The sequence below is a fragment of the Bubalus kerabau genome, chromosome 22 (genome assembly GCF_029407905.1).
Source record: "Bubalus kerabau isolate K-KA32 ecotype Philippines breed swamp buffalo chromosome 22, PCC_UOA_SB_1v2, whole genome shotgun sequence".
Lineage (NCBI taxonomy): Eukaryota > Metazoa > Chordata > Mammalia > Artiodactyla > Bovidae > Bubalus > Bubalus kerabau.
This window is the reverse complement of record NC_073645.1, coordinates 23838249-23859543: the sequence shown is the minus strand read 5'-3', so window position 1 is coordinate 23859543 and position 21295 is coordinate 23838249. Positions and strand designations below refer to the sequence as shown.

The window sequence follows — 21295 nt, the reverse complement described above, 5'->3', positions numbered from 1 at the left end:
GTACCATCAACTTATTAAGGTCTGGCAAGACCTCATTGAATATAGACTTGATGTTGGATGCTCAGAATCAGAGAGAATCTTGCTTCTTGTCCAAGGTGAGGTTAACTTTACATTAAGAAGTGAGGGAGGTTGGTTCTGGTGAATGTTTAGAAGCCCAGCCATTGACCGGGTAGCTCCTGTTGGAAAATGAAGCTCTCAAACCATAAAATGTCCTTCTCTTTTCCACTCAGATTCTCAGATAAGGTGGTGGTGGTGGTTTAGTCACTAAGACATGTTCATCTCTTGCGACCCTATGGACTGTAGCCTGCCAGGCTCCTCTGTCCATGGGATTTTCCAGGCAAGAATACTGGAGCGGGTTGCCATTTCCTTCTTCAGTCTCAGATAAGGTAGTAAAAGCTAAAAACCTTTTCCCACTAATGATCATGAAGCCCTTTCTATTCCAGGAATTTACAAGCTTTTCCTTGAATTTTTTTCCTGTCTTCCTGCTGCTGTTAATCAGCATTTTCAGGAAGCTTTATTCCCCCGAGGGACCACGTTTTTGTTTCCATTTCAGACGAATGACCTGGATGGCCCAACCTGGCTTGCCAGGTACAAAACTGCTTTCCAAAGAGTGTCTCCTGCTGCTCCCTTCCTCTCTGTTTCTCTATTTTGGGCTCATGTGACCATGGACACACAGGAGACCTGGTATTTCCCCAGACCCAAAGTGCTTGCTGGGTGTTAACATGTTTTATCTAATGGCAGCAGACTCCTGGATTCCTGCTGCCAAGGCTGAGTTTAACCTAAAGTTACCCCTAAGAAGGGCAGGAGGGCAGGGCAGGTTACTGGGGTATGAGTCAACCATTGCGGTTTCTACTTTTTCACTCTTAAAGGTACAGGAACAGGACATAAACAGGGTGGTGAAGAGACTGAATCACATCCAAAAAAGCTCAGACACAGGGCAATCAGATTCACTTTTATTATGAACAAACACAATCTCAGATCAGTACAACTAGCTTCAGAGTTGATATTAATAGAAATTATTCCAAAATTATTCTTAGGTCACAAATAACTACTATCCCACATAAAAAGGGAAAAATCCCACCCAATCAAGGAAAAGGTATCCTGTGTATGTTTCCATGGCAATGAGTTTATGCATTCTCAGATTTTGTCTGGCTAGTTATCCACCCCTTATCTGATGCATTTATTCAATCTCTCAGAGAGAACCATATAGATTCCTGATTGCATCCAGGACACGTGGTTCATGGTGGACACACTTCATGGTGGATACTGCTACTATAAAAATACTCAGAACTTAAGAAAATTCCAAGATGCTTTATAAAAAGCATTAGTCATGCCTCAAAACTGCCCTTTGAGGTAGGTCAGTATTATTATCCCATTTTAACAGAAGGAAAACTGAGGCACATTATAGTTAAATGACTTGCCCAGGGTCACACAGCAAGTCAGTGGCACAGTGGTAGGACAGGCCCTGGCCTTAACCACCCATATAACTTTGACATCAAGCTTTCTTGAACTTTTCATGATGACCCATTTGAGCTACACTTACAGAGAATACACTCAGGATACTAGCTAACCAGGAGGAAAAATTTCCATTTTAAATGCTACAACCATCTTTTAATCTAAAAAAAAATAATAATAATAATAAATCAAATACATTCAAAATTCCTTCTACCCTCCATCAAATGCGGGCAATTAAGAAAAATAGCCCTAAGCAAAGTTTCCAAAATGAAGCCCAGAAAGGAATCCTGCAAACAGCTACACTGATCATTCTCTAGCCAGGCCCCCTTTTATACCAGCCACTTCTGCAGGCTCTGGGGTGCAAAGGGACTTCACAGAGGGAGCAGGGAGGGAGCAGAGAGGCAACACTGTTTGGAAAAGATGTAAGGCATCCAGATAAGTTGTCAGCATACCCACAAAGCAAGGACTGTTAGAAATTCAGACACCATCAGATCTGAGTTTCTGGGTCATTAACGCATCATTTGAATTTAGCTTTAGAACCTTAAAAACAATATTCCTTACTCAGTAGACAACCCCCACCTACACAAGTACAAGTACCCTGGGCCCAAGGACATCATCCAGCCTTGTGTAGGGTCATGGTATAGATCAGATCCATGGAACACAATTAGAATAGAAAGATAAGTTGTTTTTGATCATCAGTTGTAAAGCATGCATCTGATGACCCGTGGAATTAAAACTACCCCACAGGCATTTCCAAGGGGTAGGTGCTTCGGTCAGAGGATCTAATCTACAGTGATCTTCCATTAGACTTTTTTTTTTTTCCCTACTGAGAGGAACTCAAAAGACAAGGATGCCTTTAGTTTAGCCTAAGCTCTGTAGCCTCCATCTATCCAATTAATACAGGAAGAAATGCTCTCCTCTTTTCCATCCTTGGAGCTCAATAGTAGCAGAGCATTTGTATTGTATATTTTCAACCTTTAAATAGAATAAAGCCAGGTTTCTGCCTAGACAACTGAGGTTACAGGGACAAAGGGACCCAAGGTTCTTCCAACACTCCTCTATACTATTGTCTGCCCTAGATTGTGTTGTGGGGAATGCTGGTTAGTTTGCTGAACGGAGCCACTGTTCTGCAAAGTTCATGGCATCTCACATCCTAAGCCTCAGTCAAGGTCTTACGGTACACCCTGGCTCCCTCCAGGGGGCTGGGGCCACCTTCTGAGTGAGGTACTTTGGAACCTGCCTTTGCTTCTTGTGCTTCCCAGTGAAGGCTAGGCTCCCCCTGCTTCTGCAAGCCTCGCACTGTCCGCTGGGAGCACTGACTCAGGCTAGGCAGCTTACCCAGGAAGCCGGGGGCATCCAGCATGCTCTCTGGTTCTGACCCAGACAGAGGAGACTAAAAACAAATCCTCTTTTGCTCCATGGCTGGCTCTGGCACAACATGAGCATTCGGCTTGGCCATGCCTCATGAGTGCAAATGCTTGTGCCCAGGATGTTTCTAGCAGGGTTTGCCAGCCTTGTCTGGAGTCATCAGTGTGGTAAGGAGCACAAGGATATAGATGGAGACTCTGGAGGCCAAGTGAAAGTGGCAGTTTGCTCAACTTTGTAAAGAGAAACAGTGGTTCAGTGACCCTGACCATTCTGTTGCTAAGAGAGGGAACGACTGGGACCGCAGTAGCCATCACTGCCTCTGAATACACACAGAAGAGGCTTGCCTGTCCAGAGAAAGAAGGAAACATCAAGGAGATAAAACCAGCAGGAGAAAGTGGACAGAGAGGGCACAACCAAGAATTGATAGGGTAGTTAAGAGATTCCTACCCCATCCCCCAGCCAGTCCTATATTTTCAGCTAGAAGTTAATAGAAGGAATGAGTGAAAGGGTTCAACACTGTGGGGAGAAGCCTTCTAATGCTTTCTCAGTCCAAGGAGAAAGTGGAATTAATGAAATGAACCCAACATCTAACTTGTTTGTATAACCAGCTTCCATATCAGGACACCCAACAACTTACTCAGTAACCTTCTGAATCCCCCAGCAATGTGATCTCAGAGCCTTTCTTTTGTAACCCTATCTCTTAGGAACTGCCTACAGATCCTGCCCCTCAACCTCTCCATCTCCTGTCCAGCAGCGAGAGGAAAGGAGGCAACCTGGCTAATTCTTCCTCTTCTTCAAGCCCCCTCTCTTTCAGAGGGAAATACTCTAAGAGAATTACTTTAATATTCCAACCAAAGTACCCATGTATATATAGCTTTATGTTTGACCCAACTCCAGCTCCTAAAATTCTTTCTTTTTTGGGAGGCAACTATGCTCACCACCATACCACCAATGTATCTCTTTTTGAAGTCTCCAAATGCTGTAGCCACCTTCTTACTAGGAGGGGAGCTGACCAATATCCCCACGATGGCAGAGTAGAAAGATGAAAGAATTTTGACAATTTCCTGAGCTGCTGGAATCAGCAATTCTGGAAATAACCAACCTCAAGATTTCTTGTTATCTAGAATAAGAAATCTTCCTGTTATGAAAGAAAGAAAACAATTCGTCTGCAGCAGAGACCACTTTTACCACAAACTAAATGCTTCTTCTTTATCCTAAGCCTAAAGTATATCAGGACATTGAGATTTGCTTTTGAGTTCTAGGACTGCCCTGCTCCACAGATATTTCCCAGAGTCAGGAGAGAAAGGGAGCATGCTGGGTGATGGGCAGACAGGGGTGTCTGATCACAGCAGGAGCTTCCTGCCTTGTTTCCCACTTCAACTCATCCTATTTATCAATCATACCATGCATGCTGACTCTCTCCCCTGACAATTTACCTGTTTTTGCAGTTTGGTGCCAAATAAAGTTATTTTTCCATGTCATTTAGCAAAAGCCTGGGCTGAAGATCATCAGGGCCCTTCCCTGAAGACTCTGTCATATCTCTAGCTTGAGCCATCCACCTTAAAGCTCAGACAGCTCAAGGAAAGGGTCAGCCGGGGCAAAGACCACTAGTTTTAGACTACAGAAGGGTTGTCTAGGCTTTGGAAGCTGGAAACCCACCAATGACTGACCACCTGCTTGCCTGGGGGGCAATGAGGAGAAGGAGAAAGGAAGGTGACAGGGACAAAACAAAGGGAAGGATAATGGGAACAGAAGAGAAAGAAGATAGGAGAAGAAATAAGAACATGAGCTTAGCATCATAAAGGCAGAGTTGTTGGCTTTCAATTTAAAAAGAAAATTTTAAAGAATACTGTACTGTAATGGGTTAACGTCATCTTTAGCATCCTGGTAGCATTATTCAGTAGTTAATAAACAGAACATTAAACCTCTGCCCAGATGGCTTTTGGAAAAGGAACCCAAGGGACCACAAATTCAGCCACTCTTGTAGCTTTCCTCTCCAGTTCTTTTCATCCTGGCCAAGATGGCAGCCTTGGATACTTTCTTCCGGTCATAAGCCAGACCGATGGCAGCCATGCAATCAATGAAGAACGTGGTAAAGTTGATGTGCCAGCGGTACTCACTGGCTGAGTAGTCATAAGGAAAGGTGTGGTGGTAGTTGTGGAAGCCCTCACCTGGAACAAAAGCAGAGAAAAGGTAAGCAGCTATACTGTGGATTGCTGGATTCTTGATCTTGGCACTCTGGTTCCCTAGCAGAATGCCTCACACCTAGTAGAAACCTGTTGCTGTTGAATGAATGAATGCGGCTAGTCTTTTAAACTCTGAACCAAATAGATCCCCTCAGAAGCATCTTAAGAAATGACTGGGGAGAACCTGGTCACCATGGCTCTCTGGGAACCTTTGTGGGAGAAGGGCTGGCAGTTTCTCTGAGAAAATAAGATGATTTGAGAGAAACTGCTATCAGTAGGAATGGGTTTTAGACTAGAAAACTCCAGAGCTTCACTACATATTTGTATAAGACCCTAAAGGCTCTGTGTATATGTGCATGTGTTAGAGCGGAGAGAGAGTCCAGAATGAAGAACTTTTACTGGGTTTCTTACAAAGATGAGCAAAGAAGCACACTTTCCCCCACCGCATGGGCACTCTCTCCAAGGGTTGAAGGTACCAAGAGAACTGGGCGACACAGTCAAAAGTCAGAAGAAAGGAGGCCTAGCCCAGGGGCCTAAGTTTCCTTGCCTCTACTGGTTCAGAGTGGACTGTTTTGGCTCCTAATTCTTTGAGCTTTCACCCTGGGGGTGATGCTGATAAAACAGAAGCTCTCTGAGGGAATAAGAATCAAAAAGCTTAGGTATTCCTTCCAGCCTCTAAAATTCTGAAACGAGCAGTTCACTTTGCTGGACAGAGGAAAATCAAAGAAATTCTAGATTCAGAATAATTTCTGTAATGAGTCAAGCTGTGGAAACTCCATAGACAGAGTTCTCCAGTCCTAGGCAGGCTCTTCTTTGTGAACCACATTCAATAACAATACCCTTATGAGGCTGGGGTAAAGAATAGCTAATAAAAGAGTGTGCTGAGCCCTTTGAAGATGAAAGAGCCCTAGTACAGTAATAAGGACATTAATAACCAACAAGGAAGGAAGTCCTGTGACGGGAATAACACCATCCAGGGCACCATCTCAAGGTTTGTTCACAGTGTGGCTCATCAGTTTATTCAATGAGAACTGAGTAGGAGGGTAGGATAACCCCAAGGTTAAAGGTACTGATGGAAGATCGCTAATTTCCATAAATGACTTTGCAACTAGGCTCTGTCTAAGCACTAGCTAGGCCCACACTTATCAGATTTAAAACAATCAGACACACACACGGTGCCAAGAGAGGAAAGAAAGCGGAGGAAGGTTAGTGGGCAAAAGAAGGATGAGACTCTGTAACTGGAACAGCAAGATATAGCCAAGAGAGGCTCAAGCAGGGAGGTTAGCTCTGGCAGAGAGAAGATGAGCATGTGACTGGGGGTGGGGAGGTAATTCAAAAAGAACAAGATTAGAATGGCAGGCAAGCAGGGGAAACAGGCGACCAGAGAACAAAGGGTGAGGTGATAAATGGGGAGCAACAGGGATAAAGGAACGAATGATAAGTGACATATTGACAGCCACTCTGAATAGGGGAAGCTCACAACAGATCTGTTTGCAGTACAGGACTGATCTCATTCCAGAAACCTTCCATGACATTCACTGGTTTTCTATGAAAATAGCCTATAATGTGATTGATTTCAAACATGGTTCAGAGTAAGAACATGTGAACAGTACACAGTGTCTGGAAGGAGGGAAAGATGCATGAAAATTAAAAAAGAATGAAAAAGATGTCTTTAGTACAGAGAGTAATAAAAAAGAAAAAGATGGTCAGGGTTGAGAGTATAAAGGAAGGTTTTAAAGAGAACCGAGTGACAGCTAGGCCATGGCACATGTATATGTGTGGAGCAGGGAGGTTACCTATCTGTGCTGGATGACCAGAGGCCCTGATCACTGGAAGAGGCCATGGGGTCTGCCTAAGGAAACCTAATTCCAGGCCTTAGTCAAGGTCTATATTTAGCTGAAAAGAGTGACAGACCAAAAAAAAGAAAAAGAAAATGGAGACAGATGGCAGAACCCTATTGTCTGGCTATTGGAACAGGAATGGTAGAAATAAATTCCTGAATAGTCAGCATTAGGTCAGTGAGTAATTGCTTTATGGTAGTTTCCTAAGTCACACTGTGGGGAGGGAGTGTTCCCAGCACAGCAGAGAAACAGAAGAGAGAAAAATAAAGGATAAGAGAAGAGAGTGGTAGGTGGTGATAAAGGACCACCAACAGTTGCTTTGATGTCCTTCATACTGGCATCACCAGGTAGTAAGGCATGTAATACACTTCAAATATTGCCCCTCTGAATACAGGAAGGTGATAAAAGAGAAGCTTAGTGAGTTAAAAGACAAGTATTTGTTCTGTATATCACTACTAAATATAAAATACTAGGCTTTCTGGCCACCCAGATGACCCTACTCTTCTATTTATGCATTCCCTGCCCCAAGCAAGACTACCACCCAGATCAGAGATGACTGGGAAGAGAACAGCCCAAAGGGGTTCATCATACATAGTATTTGTGGCTTGCTCTTAAACCTAGAATTAAAGGCATTGTTATATTTCACCCTTTTCTCTTTACATAGGACTTGTTGCTTAACTTTCAAGGGCTTTCTAATACTGTCCCTTAGTTTTATAGTGGAATGACATATGGAGAGGGGTCATAAAACAGGTAAATCTAGTTTTTCTGGCACGTAACCTAATACCCTAAGCAGCAGACCACTAGACGTGGTCTTGCTGTGGACTGCTGACTTACCCACAGCTCCCAGTGAAACCAGAATATTCTCTCGGGGGCTGATGGTCTTGTCATAAGGGCGATATCCATACATATGGGCAGCACTATTCACCAGCCAGGTGATGTTGAGCCCAAGGGCATAACGGAATAAGGTGGCAAAAAACAGGCTGTTTTGAAACGTTTCACCCCACAGATACCACGGCACGAGTGTGGGCAGGATGAAGCACAACAACAGGACACCAGGTTTGTAGTACCTGCATTGAGAGATCACACACTCAGTGAGTGGAGAGGGGACGCTGAGACCTACCTGATTTTCCACTCTCACAGGGCTGGGCTGTCCCTTTCTACACTGAGAACACAGTGTGGCAGGCAACAGAACAAGAGGGAATGGGCAAGGACATTTTCTGAGAATACAGTGTTATTATCATACTTCTGAGATGAGGTAATGAGGGGTTAAATGACTTTTCTAGGGTCACACTACCAGGAAGTGGTGGAGCAAGGACTGGAATGTTTCATCTCCTGACTCTAAATCCATTGCTCTCTTTTACTACTTCAGGGAAATAGACAGGGTCCAAATTACAGACTGAGTTCTCCTTCCCGGGTTTTTCTGTTCTGCCTTTGGGCTTCCTTTCCCTTTTAGCAGTGCTCTTCGCAGAATCTATGTTTAAGTCAATCTTTTATTTTTTTTTTTGGCCACACCAGGTGGCACGAGGGGATCTTAGTTCCTGGACCAGAGATCGAACCTGTGCCCCATGCACGTGTGGAGTCTTAACCACTGGGCCACCAGAGAAGTCCCCAGGATTCTTGTTTAGTATGTTGCCTTCATCTCCTGCTAGCCAGGAATCTTTTTCATCCTTCCTCTTCTTTGCCCTCAGAGAGGCACCCCAAATGTCCTAGATGCCAGCAGATCTGTCCCTCTGGAGGCCCTGTTCCATTCTTCCTCCTCCCCAAGGTACAGCAAGCATCAACATTACCAGGGAACTGATTTCCTAGACACCTTCAGCAGTTAAGTCTGTTACTCTTGTATCATTAGTAAGCCCTGCTGCCTTTAACTCCTCTCCATTCCTACCACCACTTCCCTGCACGGAAACCCAAGACTTCCCCACCTCTTTAGTTCAATGCCTTCTCTCATCCACCCCAGAGCTACCGTTCTAAAGCACACCTCCAACCATACCACCTTCTGGCTCAAAAACCTTTCTATGGTTTCCTATTGCTTGGGTTGAATTACACCTTGTCTGCTTGGAAGACTCCATAACAATGGCATCAGTCTCTGCTGCTAGTCTTTTTTCCTACCACACCCTGTATTTCAAGCAAAAGGACTCTGTTGCAGGAACACGCTTCAGCTCTTTCTTTCTGTTTGCACTGTCCCCCCACCCACCTGCCCTGTGCCATCCATCAGTGGATTCCAAAGCTACTTTCTTCATAAGCCCTTCCCTGATGTTCCCCACTCTACAGTCTCCCTCCCCTTTGTGCCTCTCCTCGCTATGGAAAATATTTTGCCATGTATCATAGGTATTTGGACACTTGGCTTATCCTTCCACTCCCCAGTAAGCTATGAACTCCTTGAAGGTAAGGACTATGACACATTTGGCTTTGTATCCATGACCGTCCTAGGTCAACAAACATTTGTTGAATTTAATTGGCTTAGGTAGCTCAGAGAAAAAGAAACAACAGTCTATGGCTCTGGGCCCATGGGCTATTAAAAATTAGGGTTTTAAATTGTAATTTGAGATATAGAAACCAAGTAAATTTCTCAGCTCATGTTGACAAATCCTAGGAGAAAAAAGGGGGTCCCCTAATGCCAGGTCCCCAGCTCCATCATCATGTCACTCACCTCCTCTGGAACATCACCAGCTTCTCGGCTCTTAGGTCAGATAAATTTAGCGTAGAACCCTTTTCTATGACAGCTGGGTGTTTGCGCACAAGCAGCCAACCCACGTGAGAGAAGAAAAAGCCACGTCGGGAATTGTGGGGATCAGCATCCGTTTCTGAAAACTTGTGGTGGGCACGGTGATCTCGGGACCATTCAAAAACGTCATTCTAGAGGAACAGAGAAGAATGAAGACCTGTGGAAAGACACCCTCTCAGGGGAATTCCAATTGCCAGGTGTCTTCCAGAGCCCACAGCTCTCAGCCCAACCTCACAAAATACCTAGGAGTTGGTGCTCCAAAGGAGAAGTCATGGAGTTGCCTCCTCTCCTTAAACTTGCTGCTGAAGCATAAGTGGAAAAGCAACTTCAAGTCTCAGGACCACATGAACAGGGCTGGCTGCTTCTCGAGGGTTATATGGTGAGTGGAGTGCAGGAAGATTGTACAGGGCTCAGAGTTTCATTAGGAGGGAACACTGCAATTCTTCAAGCAAGAAATGGGGTGTGGGGTGCCTAATCCCTGAGCGTGGATAACAGGAGGCAGGCAACCTTGTGTCTTAGCATCCTGGTCAATGGATGAAGCTGTGGGCAGTTCCATTCTGATGCCTTGGCAAGAGATACCTCATACAACTTGAAAAAGCTAGACAGATAAATCACGATATGACCACATTCCCAAATGGCCTCTGGGACTCTTTCTATCCCATACAGTGCCAATCTCGCTTCCTTGTTTTGCCCCGCGGGGACAATATCAGGAGCCCTTGAGGCATTAAGGCATATGGCAGAGATGATTATGCAACCGTGGGATATTGCCATGGAGAAGGAGACTAACTGGGCTTCCTTGTGTTTTCCTCTTGTTCCAAGCTAGGCCCCTCACTACATGCTATCCTTTGCCCTTTGCTACTGCTTAATAACTATGAGTTCTCTTTCTCCAGTCCCCTTCATTCTATCTCTGCTAAAAACTTTCTGCTTCAACAAACTTCAACACTTGACTTAGGCAGCCTGGTAACCCATTAAAAGGACCATAATGTTGGTCTACCTAAACCCTCAGTGACACAATTTCCCCATTTGTGAAATGGGGATAACAATAATACCTACCTCCTAAGACTATCATGAGGGTTTAATGAGGCAATCTATGTCAAGTGCTTAGAATAGTGCCAGACATATAGATAGCACTATAAAAGTGTTTGATCGTCTTACCTGAAAACAACAGTTTAAAAGAAGAATCTGTGAAACATTAACTTCAACCCCATTGTGATAGAGTCCTAAGACATCCACCCAGAGTTGTGAATGTTTTGTCCAATGTCTGCCCATGGAGCCAGGCTCAGCTCTTGCCTTATGCACTTATGAAAGACCACAACAGCCAGACTGGGTGATAACAGAGGTTCAAAAATGACCCTACACACTGACAGTATTTCCTCTTTATCTCCTACTTGCCTCTGCCAGTCACTCAGAAGTATCCTTATGTTTTATGGACTTCGGGACTGAACCTGAACTTAACCACAAGGAGAGAGGAAAGTGAAGTGGCTGTCTAGGTGCTGTCCCTCTCCAGGCACTGATCGCCTCCATTCCGCCACCAGCTCATCGATCAAGAGTGAGGAGAAAAAGAGCTGAGCACAGCTGGCTTTTTACCTGGAACGCCATGGTGTTGCCGATGATCAGGAAGACCCGCAGGGGCAGCCGAGCTTTGTAGGTTCGGTGACTCCACAGGCGATGGGCCCCTGCTGTGATGCCCAGGGCACCCATCAGATAGTAGAATAACACTGCCAGGATAAGACAGGGCAGGCAGTCACTAACCTGGGAAAGCGTTTGCATGATGTTTTCCTCAGGCCAGAGTGTGTGTAGGCTCCCGGTGAGGATCTGCTTTCCCCTGAACTCCAGGGATACCTTGATCTCTTAGGCTCCTTTGATTTTAATCACTTGAAAAGTATCATCCCCTCTCATCATCTAACCTAGGAGCTGGAATAAGCTTAGGAGTCCCAGGGAACTTCAGAAAGGCAAGAGAGAGAAGAGGGCTCTTACCCCCCGGCCACTTGGCATTCTCAGTCATGAGGGATATTCTCCCAAGTCCCATCCCCTCTGACCTTCTGCTAACCTTCTCAATGGTTTAAGGACCACAGACCACTCCAGCAGTGCTTAAGACCCATGCTCAAGGGTGGTACTAAAATATTTAACAGACAGTATAGTCTGGGCACTGACCCATCTGAGGGTTCCTGGGTTCTAGGGGACATTAAGGGGGCTCAGAACTATAACTATTTACCAAGTGGTCCAAAAACCTTTTAGCAGACAATGTGGCCACAGGAGGGGAAATTTCACCCTGCACATCAGTCATAGCTGCAGTGTCTTAAGCTTCGCCAAGGATTTTATGTTTTCTGATCCACTAGATATCTTGAAAGGGGTTTAATATCCCTCGCTTTGCGGCTGAAAAAACAAATGCTCAGCAAAGTTAAGTGTTTATCTGTAGTTACATGGCTAGGAAATGGAGCCATGTCTTGAAACTAGATTTTTGTCTCAACAAAGTGGTTCGTGTTCCAGAAGTCTGCCACAAGGATGTATACCATCCACCTCCCCAAGATATGCCCACGATTCTGTGGCATATGTCTTGCCAGATATGTCTTGCCTTTGCCACATCCCTCTGCCAGCACATACTCCAGCTGGCAAGGCTAATTCTAGATAACGGCAGGACAGGCTCAAATTTGCCCAACACTGTCATGCCTCACCTTCCTGGAGGCCTGCAGGTTCCAGGCACCAAATAGAGTCTCTAACTGGGAGGTGGGTTGCTGGGCAACCCAACAGCCACCCACCTTCCTCTACTCAATAGCTCTAGGGAGGCAGGGGCTGAGGCTTTGGTAGAGCAGTGACTATTGACAATGTTTCATTCCTAGGGAAGCGGCTAGAAACAATAGATTCTCAGTGGCCACTGAACTTAGTTGCAGTTGGAGACACTGTACATTGTAACAAATCGTTCTGTGTTCTCCCTACAGATACCAGTTTCCTAAACAAGCCCCCACCCCACCCATCTTACTCTACTCTATCCAATTTCTCCTACAGGACAGGAGGAGAGCCATGGAGCCAGAGTCTGTCCCGGTGAGACTTCCTCTACTCATAGCCCTCTGGACTGGGTTGGGGCCCTAGGTGATTTGCTGGACCCCGGGCATGTGGTAATAGCCTTTCAGAGGCCATATCTGTCTGCATCTACACCTGGATAGATGACAGTTGAGCCACAGCCCACTAGTCACCAAGGGCACAAAAGAAGCACTCAGCTCAGAAGCAAAGAAGCTCCTAGGGTTGTTTCATGCCACAGAAGACCCTGGCAAGTTGACTCAGAAAAGTACCTAAGATCGCTGCATTAACAGAGGAATTGGAAAAAGCACTCAAATGCTCTGGTGCCTTTTTCTATCAGCACCTCTAAGCCTATCTACTAGAAGGCTTTGGGTCAGTTGGAAATTCATTCTCTATAATATTGGTGGTTAAGCAAAACCTCAGATTTAGTCCTAAGAAAGAGACTGGAGAAGTTTGCCCCATGGTCCCTCAGTGTAGCCAGCGATATCTCTTCAGCTCTTCCCTCAAGGCGGTTCTGAGACACCAAAACTGCTCAGTCATGAGAAATGCTGGAATCACAACCATTTGCTAATTTAACACCATCCTTAGGGATAAAACAAAAAAAGGTAAAGCGAAGCTCCTGAACTCTGAGGACCCTCTGACCCTCCCCCTACCCACCTTTTGTTCCTTAAGACAAGAGTTCTGATATCCCGACATCAAACCAGTCATTCCATCAGCTAAGCCATCCACCACAGGGCCCAGGGACAGGAGTATAAAAGTCACCATCCAGTCTCCATGTGGCACATTTCTCTGTCCAAAGGCACAGCACACACCCATGGGCAGGGCACCAAAAAGGTAGTGGGCACAGCCCTGGTTTGCAGATAGCATTCTGCTCCCTGCGCCAGCAGCCAAGGGAAAGCAGTGAGCAGCAGCATCTGGTCAAGCTCAGGGCTTTACGAGGCTTTCAGGGACTCCTGGGGATGGAAGGGGCTTGCAGGTGACCAAACACCTTCACCAAACACCTGGTGAAGACTTCTCCACTGGGGAGAAGGGGTGGAGAAAGGAGTCCAAAGCCTCCCTGGGGATTCCCTGTCCTGCTCCTGATTACTCAATTTGAACTGAAATTCCAGAACTCAAGTTCTGCTGGGTTCTCAGAAGGACTAGAGAACAGATGTCCCCCTCCCCTCAAAAATAAGAGCCCTTCCTGGTCTGCAGATGAAACGATTTCATCGGTGCCTGGCTGGCCCCAGCAATTAAACACATGTAAAAAAGCACTGTCTTTCTAATCTTAAAAAAAGTACTATTGTCCCCAGTGTGTTCCTTGAAAAACTGAGAGAGGGGATCTACCCAGCTACATTTCTGTCCATGGATTACCAAGAGGATTCCTCCCAAAAGCTCCACAGACCAGATTCACCACCTTTAGATCAAAGAGGTTCTGGAGGACTTGGCTGAAACTTGGCCCGCCAGCCTTTCTATGTAATTCCCCTCCAAGACTGCAGCTGTCTGCAAGCACCCCACACCCAAGACTGCTCTGGAAGACCTACAGTTGCTTTCTGGAGGGGGAGTTCTGGCCTGCCCCTCTCAGAGAGTGCTGATGTGCCCCACCCTCCGATCCCTGGTCTTTAGGGTTCTCTGTTTTCCCCTTCCCAAGCCAGACTCATAGTGGCAGAGGTAGGAATGCCCGCAGAGTGCATGTGTGTGTGCAGGCGGCAGGGCCCTGCTATCAGCCCAAGCCCATGGATTCCTGAAAGAGCTGAGCTAAGGGCAGGCAGGTCAGGGATACACTGGGGACTGTCCCCCTCACTGCAGCAGCCTGAAGACCAGGGTTGCCCGGGCCTGGGAGAGAATGGCTGGAGCAGGATGGGTGTGGAATGGGACATGGAACACTTCTTGAACCTTATTTCATTCTAAGAACATTTTGTCGAGTGGCATGTACAGTTGAGACCTACATGGAGTCACAGATCAATCTGTGTAAACTAGGTTACACAGGAGCCTTCTTCACCTGTTTATGTAACCAAGGAGCTGGAAAGGGCCAAGGGTCAGGGCAAAATAAGTTTGTGCATGACCACCACTCTGTTCCCCTACTACTAACTCTCCTCCTGAGCCGTTGTTCTTATTACCCCATGACTAGACTCAGCTTAAGCCCTCTAAAGTCACTCATCTAGTCCAATGTCCCCATGCCTCCCAGGTAGGGACCTTGATTCTTTCTTGGCTGGCAGGGCTGAGATAAGCAGTCAAGCAAAAGAATTAAAACAGAAAACCTCTTTCAGAAAAAGCTGACTCTCTGACATAGTTCTGCTCATTTCAAAACCTAAGGCCCATGGTCTCAGGGCTCCAGCCCCAACACCAAAATTAAAAGATCCCCCAGAGTGGACGCTCCTGCATCCCAACCCCCCTAGGCTTTGTTCCCAGGCCACCCAGCCTCTCAGGACACCAAAGAGAAATGGCTGGGAAAACTTCAGCCTGGAGGGGCTGGTGTTTGTACTCTATGTAAGATCTTACTTAACTAAAAGAGTGGAGAGAACCTGGGGTACTGGGTCGGGAGGACATGGGAACTTCTTACCCCAGAGATAGGTGTATATCTTGCAGGTGGGGATCAATGTGATCCCATATAGGGCTCCCAAGTGTAACAGAAACATGAGGATGATGTTTCTCCAAACATACTCAAGCTTGGGCTTTGGGCCCTCCTTATCCTGGTAAGTTGGGTCATAGATGTCATCTCTCGTTTCAGGGCGGATGTCTTCTTCCAAGTATAGGGGAGTCTTTTCCAATTTGCCCCCTCCATTCTGCAGGACCCTGGAAGGAGGTGCTGTGATGGTGGTGGTGGTTGTGTAGGAGCTAGAGATCTGGAAGGGAGAGGAAGTGGAGGGTCAAGAGAGAGGAGAGGACACGTGGAGGCAGTAGGGACCACTTCACTCCCTAGTAAAGCTGGGGGAAGGGCGGGGGATAGGCATAGACCTGGTCCCAATACCCAGGTTACCTGAGGGAAGGCGGAAGACAGGGAAGTGCCCAGGAACTATGCAGAGACTGCGGAGAGGAGGTGAAACCTCAAGGTGAAGGGGAAATAAGAAAGAGGAGTGAAACACTCGCACCCCAACGAGCACACAACGGAAAGCCGGCATACCTACATACAGAAGGCTACCGGCAGGACCAGGTTTCTCTTTAAAGCTTAAGAAACGAAAGTTGGAGACCTAAGTTTGCGAATTACAATCCCCATTCCCAACAAACTGAAGGCAGTACAACTCGCAAAAGACGGCTATGTTCTCCCGCGGTGATCTCAACTCTTCTCCAGTGAGTCACCCAGAAGCCCCACCAGCACCCGCGAACCCGGGGTCTGGGGGCCATTACTCGGAAGCTCTCACCTCCTCTTGCAGCAAGTGGGCCGGCATCTGGGCTCTAGGACACTGGGATCACTTTCTCGGGGCTGAGACTGCGGAGCGGAGTTCGGGGCAGTCCAAACTGAGTGTAGACTAGTTCCTGAGCCTGCTTTTGCGTGGCGATCCGCGGCGCTGCGCTCGGGACCTTCCGCTGCACGGTGCGCGCTGGACCGGTGTCCGGACCCGACCTGCTGTGCTGGGGATTTAATAGCGCTGGCAGGGGGTGACTGTGTCCCGTATTTCCTCAGACCCCTTTTATTCGTTGCCAACAAGGGGCAAAGTGCGCAGAGTTGGCTCACCGTGGGAGATCCGCATGGGCGGGAGAGGGGAGGAGACAGAGCGCCGAGGCGTGCTGGGGGCCGAAGAAGCAAGAACTGGATGCTGCAGACACACCGCGGCTTAGCCGCCGCAGCCCCTGCCTCTGCCCCTGCCCCTGGGGAAATGCTAATGGGCTTCTGTAGACTCTGGCGCGTCATTGGCCGAAGGGAATTTGGTGCCACCTCGTCCTGCCGTTGCCATTGGCTCGGCGCAATCTGCTGTTCCCTCTGCCGCGAGCTCCTCACTCCCCCTCCCCTCCCTTTCTCCTCGGCTTCTCTTACACCGGCCGCTGGGCCTCTACCGGGCACCCTGCCGCCTCGGAGGCGCTCGGGGAGAGGGAGAAGACCCTGTCGGGGAGTGGCGCGGGGATGCGTGCCAGCCCAGAACTGGCCCCGGGCAATTCGCAAATGGATGGGCACTGGGGAAGTCTCCTGGGAAAGAGTGGGGAAACCACGAGGGCGACCACTCCACACAACTCCACCCCAGCCTTCCCGCTCGTCTAGACGCGTAGGAGGGGAGACGTGTCCTCAAACCCGGGCCCGGGGCCGCGGTCCCGGCCAAGCCCCGCCTCCCTCTGTGCGGAGCACGCCGGGGATGCGGGGTAGGGGGCGGGGGGCGGTTCGGTCCGCCGCGGAACAATGGCCCAGCCCCGCCCACCAGCGGCGCAGCGCTAACCCGGGACTGCTGAACATGCTTGCGGGTCTCCCCTCGGGCAGGCGAGCGGGAGGCCGCGCACACACAAGTGGATGCACTGATGTGTAGATCTGCACGCGCGCAAGAGGTTCAGCCAATGGGCACGCCGAAAGGAAATGTTCACCGCCAGGCACCAGTGAGCTGTGCTATCCCTGTGCCCATGCCAACAGAAGGTGTGCGGGATGTTTTGGAGATTAGAATGTCGGGGAAAAAAAAGAATGTCGGGTCGTTGTTTTGGAATTGCCTTCGTTGGGAAAGGCCATTTCCTGGAGAAAGGACAGATGTGCTTTCACTCAGAAGCAGGAGAAAGTACTTGTACGTGCAGCAAGAGTAGCCAAAAGGTATTGCAAGCCAATCCACAAGAATCATTTCATTTGATACTTACTTGTGGCCCTGTGAGGTAGGTAGTCATTTATTCCCTTTTAAAAGATGAGAGAAGTGAGCTATGGAGAAATTAAATAACTTGCTTTATGGTCACAGCAACCAGTCAATGATGGAGCTAGTAGCTGAGTCCAGAAATGTAATGATGGAGCCCAGGTCTTAATCCCTGCTCAGAATCCCTGGTCCCTGAGATGTTCTGACCTCACTGTTGTGGCTCACAGTCTTACCTTTTCCGGGGGCTGTGGGAGCCTTACCATGGGGATAAGCTGGGAACCAGGCAGGCTGTGCATTCTCCCAGGCTCCAACCACACCCCTGTCTCCCCAAATACCATCCATTTGGGAAGAGAAGAAAGTGAGGAGTTTTGCACCAACAACTAGCTTCTGGAAGAGAGGCACCTGGGATTGCCTGGGAGGATGATTAAGGAGCTCCCTAGAAGGCCACAGGTCTTGGGGTCTGGCCAGCCTCCTGGCGGGTCGCCATCCACCTCCATTCCAGTCCTGACTCACTGTCCAGTGCAGAAGTTTTAAATGAGACTAGATGTTTTTAGATACAGACAGCTGGCTCATCACGGCTCAGAAGCCCTCAGCATGTATGTGGGAGAGAAGTCTGGGCAGGTGTTGCTCCTCTCCAGGCTCTCCTGCAATGTCTAATTGGCTTAATTCCTCTGCCATCTATAGAGCTATTCTTCAAGGCAGAAGAGTCAGGGTTGCTTTGAGGGTGTACCCTCAATTGTGGCCAAAAGTGGCTCTACCATTGAGACCAAATTTCTTTCCCTTTAACTGACTGGGTATGTCTGAGCCTATTTCTTCCAGACCCTGGACTTCATCAGGGAACGAGCCTGAAACATCAGAGTTCTCTAGAAACTGCCCTCCTCCTCACTTAGACTCAGGTAGGTATGACTGCTGGTATCACTTAATGCTGCCATTACTATGTTAGCTAGGTGCTAGGTCATTCATTTTCTGCAAGAGAAAGGAAAGGGGGCCTGCCAAGACATAAATGGAGAATCAGGAATGTTTTATTCCTCTCTAAAGACAGGATGCTACCCTGTGGGGGGAATCTCTGGGAGTTTATGGAAGGTCTGGATAAGGAGAGAGTTTTGGGGAGGAGAGGAATGGCCAGAGCCCATCTCACTGTTGATATCTATAGTAGAAAGGTGAATGGTTCCCTAGCTTGGGCTTCCTCCCTCAAGTACATCTGGGGCATATCACATGGCTATGAATGTGTCACCCACTACTTTAAAACTCTCGGTAGCTTGCCACACCCATGAAATGTGGCTATGTGGTAGCAGTAATATTATGAGGAAAGCATGAGCTTTATTTTTTTTTTCAGTCATAAGGGACCTTATGGCCCTGACCAGGGATCAGACGTGCCCCCTACATTGGAAGTGCAGTCTTAACCACTGTACTGGCAGGGAAATCCAAGCATGAACTTTGATATCAAGAAGTATTAGGTCAGTGGCAAATTAGAAGTTATAAATAAGTATATGATCAATATTTGTATTCAATTGCATGTATACATTGATTAAGATGATAGGTGTTTTAATGCATAATAGGAAAGCACAAAATATGCTTGGGAGATGAAGACTGGACCTATAAATCTTGCTTTGTGAAAAGGGGTGCAGGGTACCATGGCAGTTTCTGGACTGATGTTGATCTATGGATTAATTTAATCCCTATAAAAATCCAACAGATTTCTTTGAGGAAATAGACAAGCTGACTCTAAAATCTCAGTGGAAATGCAGAGGGTCAAGAGTGGCCAAAAATTATCTTGGAGAAAAAGAACAAAGTTGAAGGAGTAAAAATATTTTAATTAGGACTTACCATAAGCCTAGAGTATTCAAGAGAGTGTGGTATTAGGAAAATAGAGACAAATAGGTCAATGAAACAAATTAGAAATTTTAGAAGCCCACCAACACATGTTAACTGATTTTTTACAATGGTCCCAGGTCAGTACAATGTGAGAGGGAAAGTCTCTTTTAACAAGTATTGCTGGGACAACTGGATAACCATATAGGTTAAATGAACCTCAACCTCTAGCTCATTCCACACACACACAAAATTAATTTGAGAGCTAAATGTAAACCTACAACTATAAAGTTTCCATATAGAACAGAGGAAAAGATCTTTGTGACCTTGAGGTAGGCAAAGGTTGTTTGGACAGGATACAAAAAAGCAAGAACCATGGGGTGGGGAAATGGATAAATTAGACTCAAGAAAGTTAACATTTTCTGATACCAAAAGGAACTATTAAGAAAACAAATAGATAAGACAGTGAATGAGAACATATATCACAGCACATAAAAAGATAACTCAGAAAAATGATATAAGATTTAAACATACATTTCACAAAAGGAGGTATAAAAATAGCCAATAAGCACATGAAAAATTGCTGAACAGCACTAGTCTTAGATATGACACCTAAAGCATAGGCAACAAAGGAAAAAACTAGATAAATGGAACTTCATCAAAATTAAACCTTTTATGCTTCAGGGGTTATTATCCAGAAAGTGAAATGACAACCCACAGAATGGGAGAAAATGTTTGCATATCATATATCAGAAAATTAATTCATATCTAGAACGGACTAGTAATTCTTACAACTCGGTAATAAAAACCCAATTAAAAATAGGTACTGCTCCAAAGAATCGCAAATGACCTATAAGCATAGGAAAAGTTGCTCAGCATTGTTAGCCACTAGCAAAATGCATGTCAAAACCAAGATGAGATACTTGATGCCCATTAGGATGGCTATATTCAATAAAACATAAAAAGTGGTGAGGATATGGATACATTGAAGCCTTGCTATCAGTAATGGAAAATGGTGCAGCCACTTTTGAAAAACAGTTTGGCAGCTCCTCAAAAGATTAAACATGGAGTTACCATATGGTCCAGAATTTCACTCCCAGGTATATCCCCAAGATAAATAAAAATATATGTGCACAGATAAATGTCTATACAGATATTCATAACAGCCGGAAAAAAAAAAAATAAAGGAGACAACCTAAACACCCATTGACTGACTAATGGATAAATAAGAGGCAGAATGTTTTACAGAGGAATATTATTCAGCATTTAAAAAAAAAGAATGAAGTACTGGTACATACCATGACATAAATGAACCTTGAAAATATGCTAAGGGCAAGAAACCACTCAACAAAGAACCACATGATACCACATATATGAACTGTCCAGAATAGTGAGATCTGTAGAAACATAAAGTAATTTATGTTGTTGTAAATAAACATAATAAGGAAATTTATTGTAAATAAACAATAAAGTAAATTTGTTGTTGTCATTTGGTAACTAAGCTGAGTCTGACTCCTTGCGATCCATGGAGTACAGCCCACCAGGGTCCTCTGTCCATGGGATTTCCCAAGCAAGAATACTGGAGTGGGTTGTCATTTCCTTCTCCACAGGATCTTCCAGACCCAGGGATCAAACCCTTGTCTCCTGCTTTGGCAGGCGGATTCTTTACCACTGAGCAACCAGGGAATCCCTATAAGGGCTGAGAACACGCTGAATGTTGGTGACCATGTGAAATCTCTGAAACCCTCAAACGTTGCTGGTGGAAGCATGAAACAGTACAAATACTTTGAAAACAGTTTGGCAGTTTCTTAAAATGCTGAATACTCCCATCCGAAGATCCAGTAATTCCACTCCTGGAACTGTCCTCAAGTGAAATGAAAACAAAAAGACTTGTACAAGAAAATTCATTATAGCTTCATACTTTATAGCCTCAAATGGGAAACATCCCCAAAGTTGCTCCAGGAGGAGAATGGATAAACAATGTATGGAAAGAATGAGCTATAAACACATGCAACAACATGGATGATTCTTTAAAAAAAAACATGCTCACCAAAAGCTAGACACCAAAAGTAACATAGTGACTGATTTCCTTTTTATGAAATCTAGTAAGAGGAAAAACTAGTGTGTAGTGTGAGAAGGCAATAAAATATT

At 46.2% G+C, this 21295-nt stretch overlaps 1 protein-coding gene across 1 annotated transcript; it reads right to left on the bottom strand.

Annotated features, from left to right (window-relative positions):
* Nucleotides 1-931: 931 nt before the first annotated feature.
* SCD (stearoyl-CoA desaturase) lies at nucleotides 932-16732 on the bottom strand. Its single transcript, XM_055560271.1, has 6 exons — nucleotides 15932-16732; nucleotides 15133-15415; nucleotides 11160-11290; nucleotides 9498-9703; nucleotides 7685-7917; nucleotides 932-4994 (listed from the first exon to the last, which is right to left on the bottom strand). Exons 1-6 carry the CDS (start codon nucleotides 15956-15958, stop codon nucleotides 4795-4797), a joined length of 1080 nt encoding a protein of 359 aa, XP_055416246.1. The 5' UTR covers nucleotides 15959-16732; the 3' UTR covers nucleotides 932-4794.
* Nucleotides 16733-21295: the final 4563 nt, after the last annotated feature.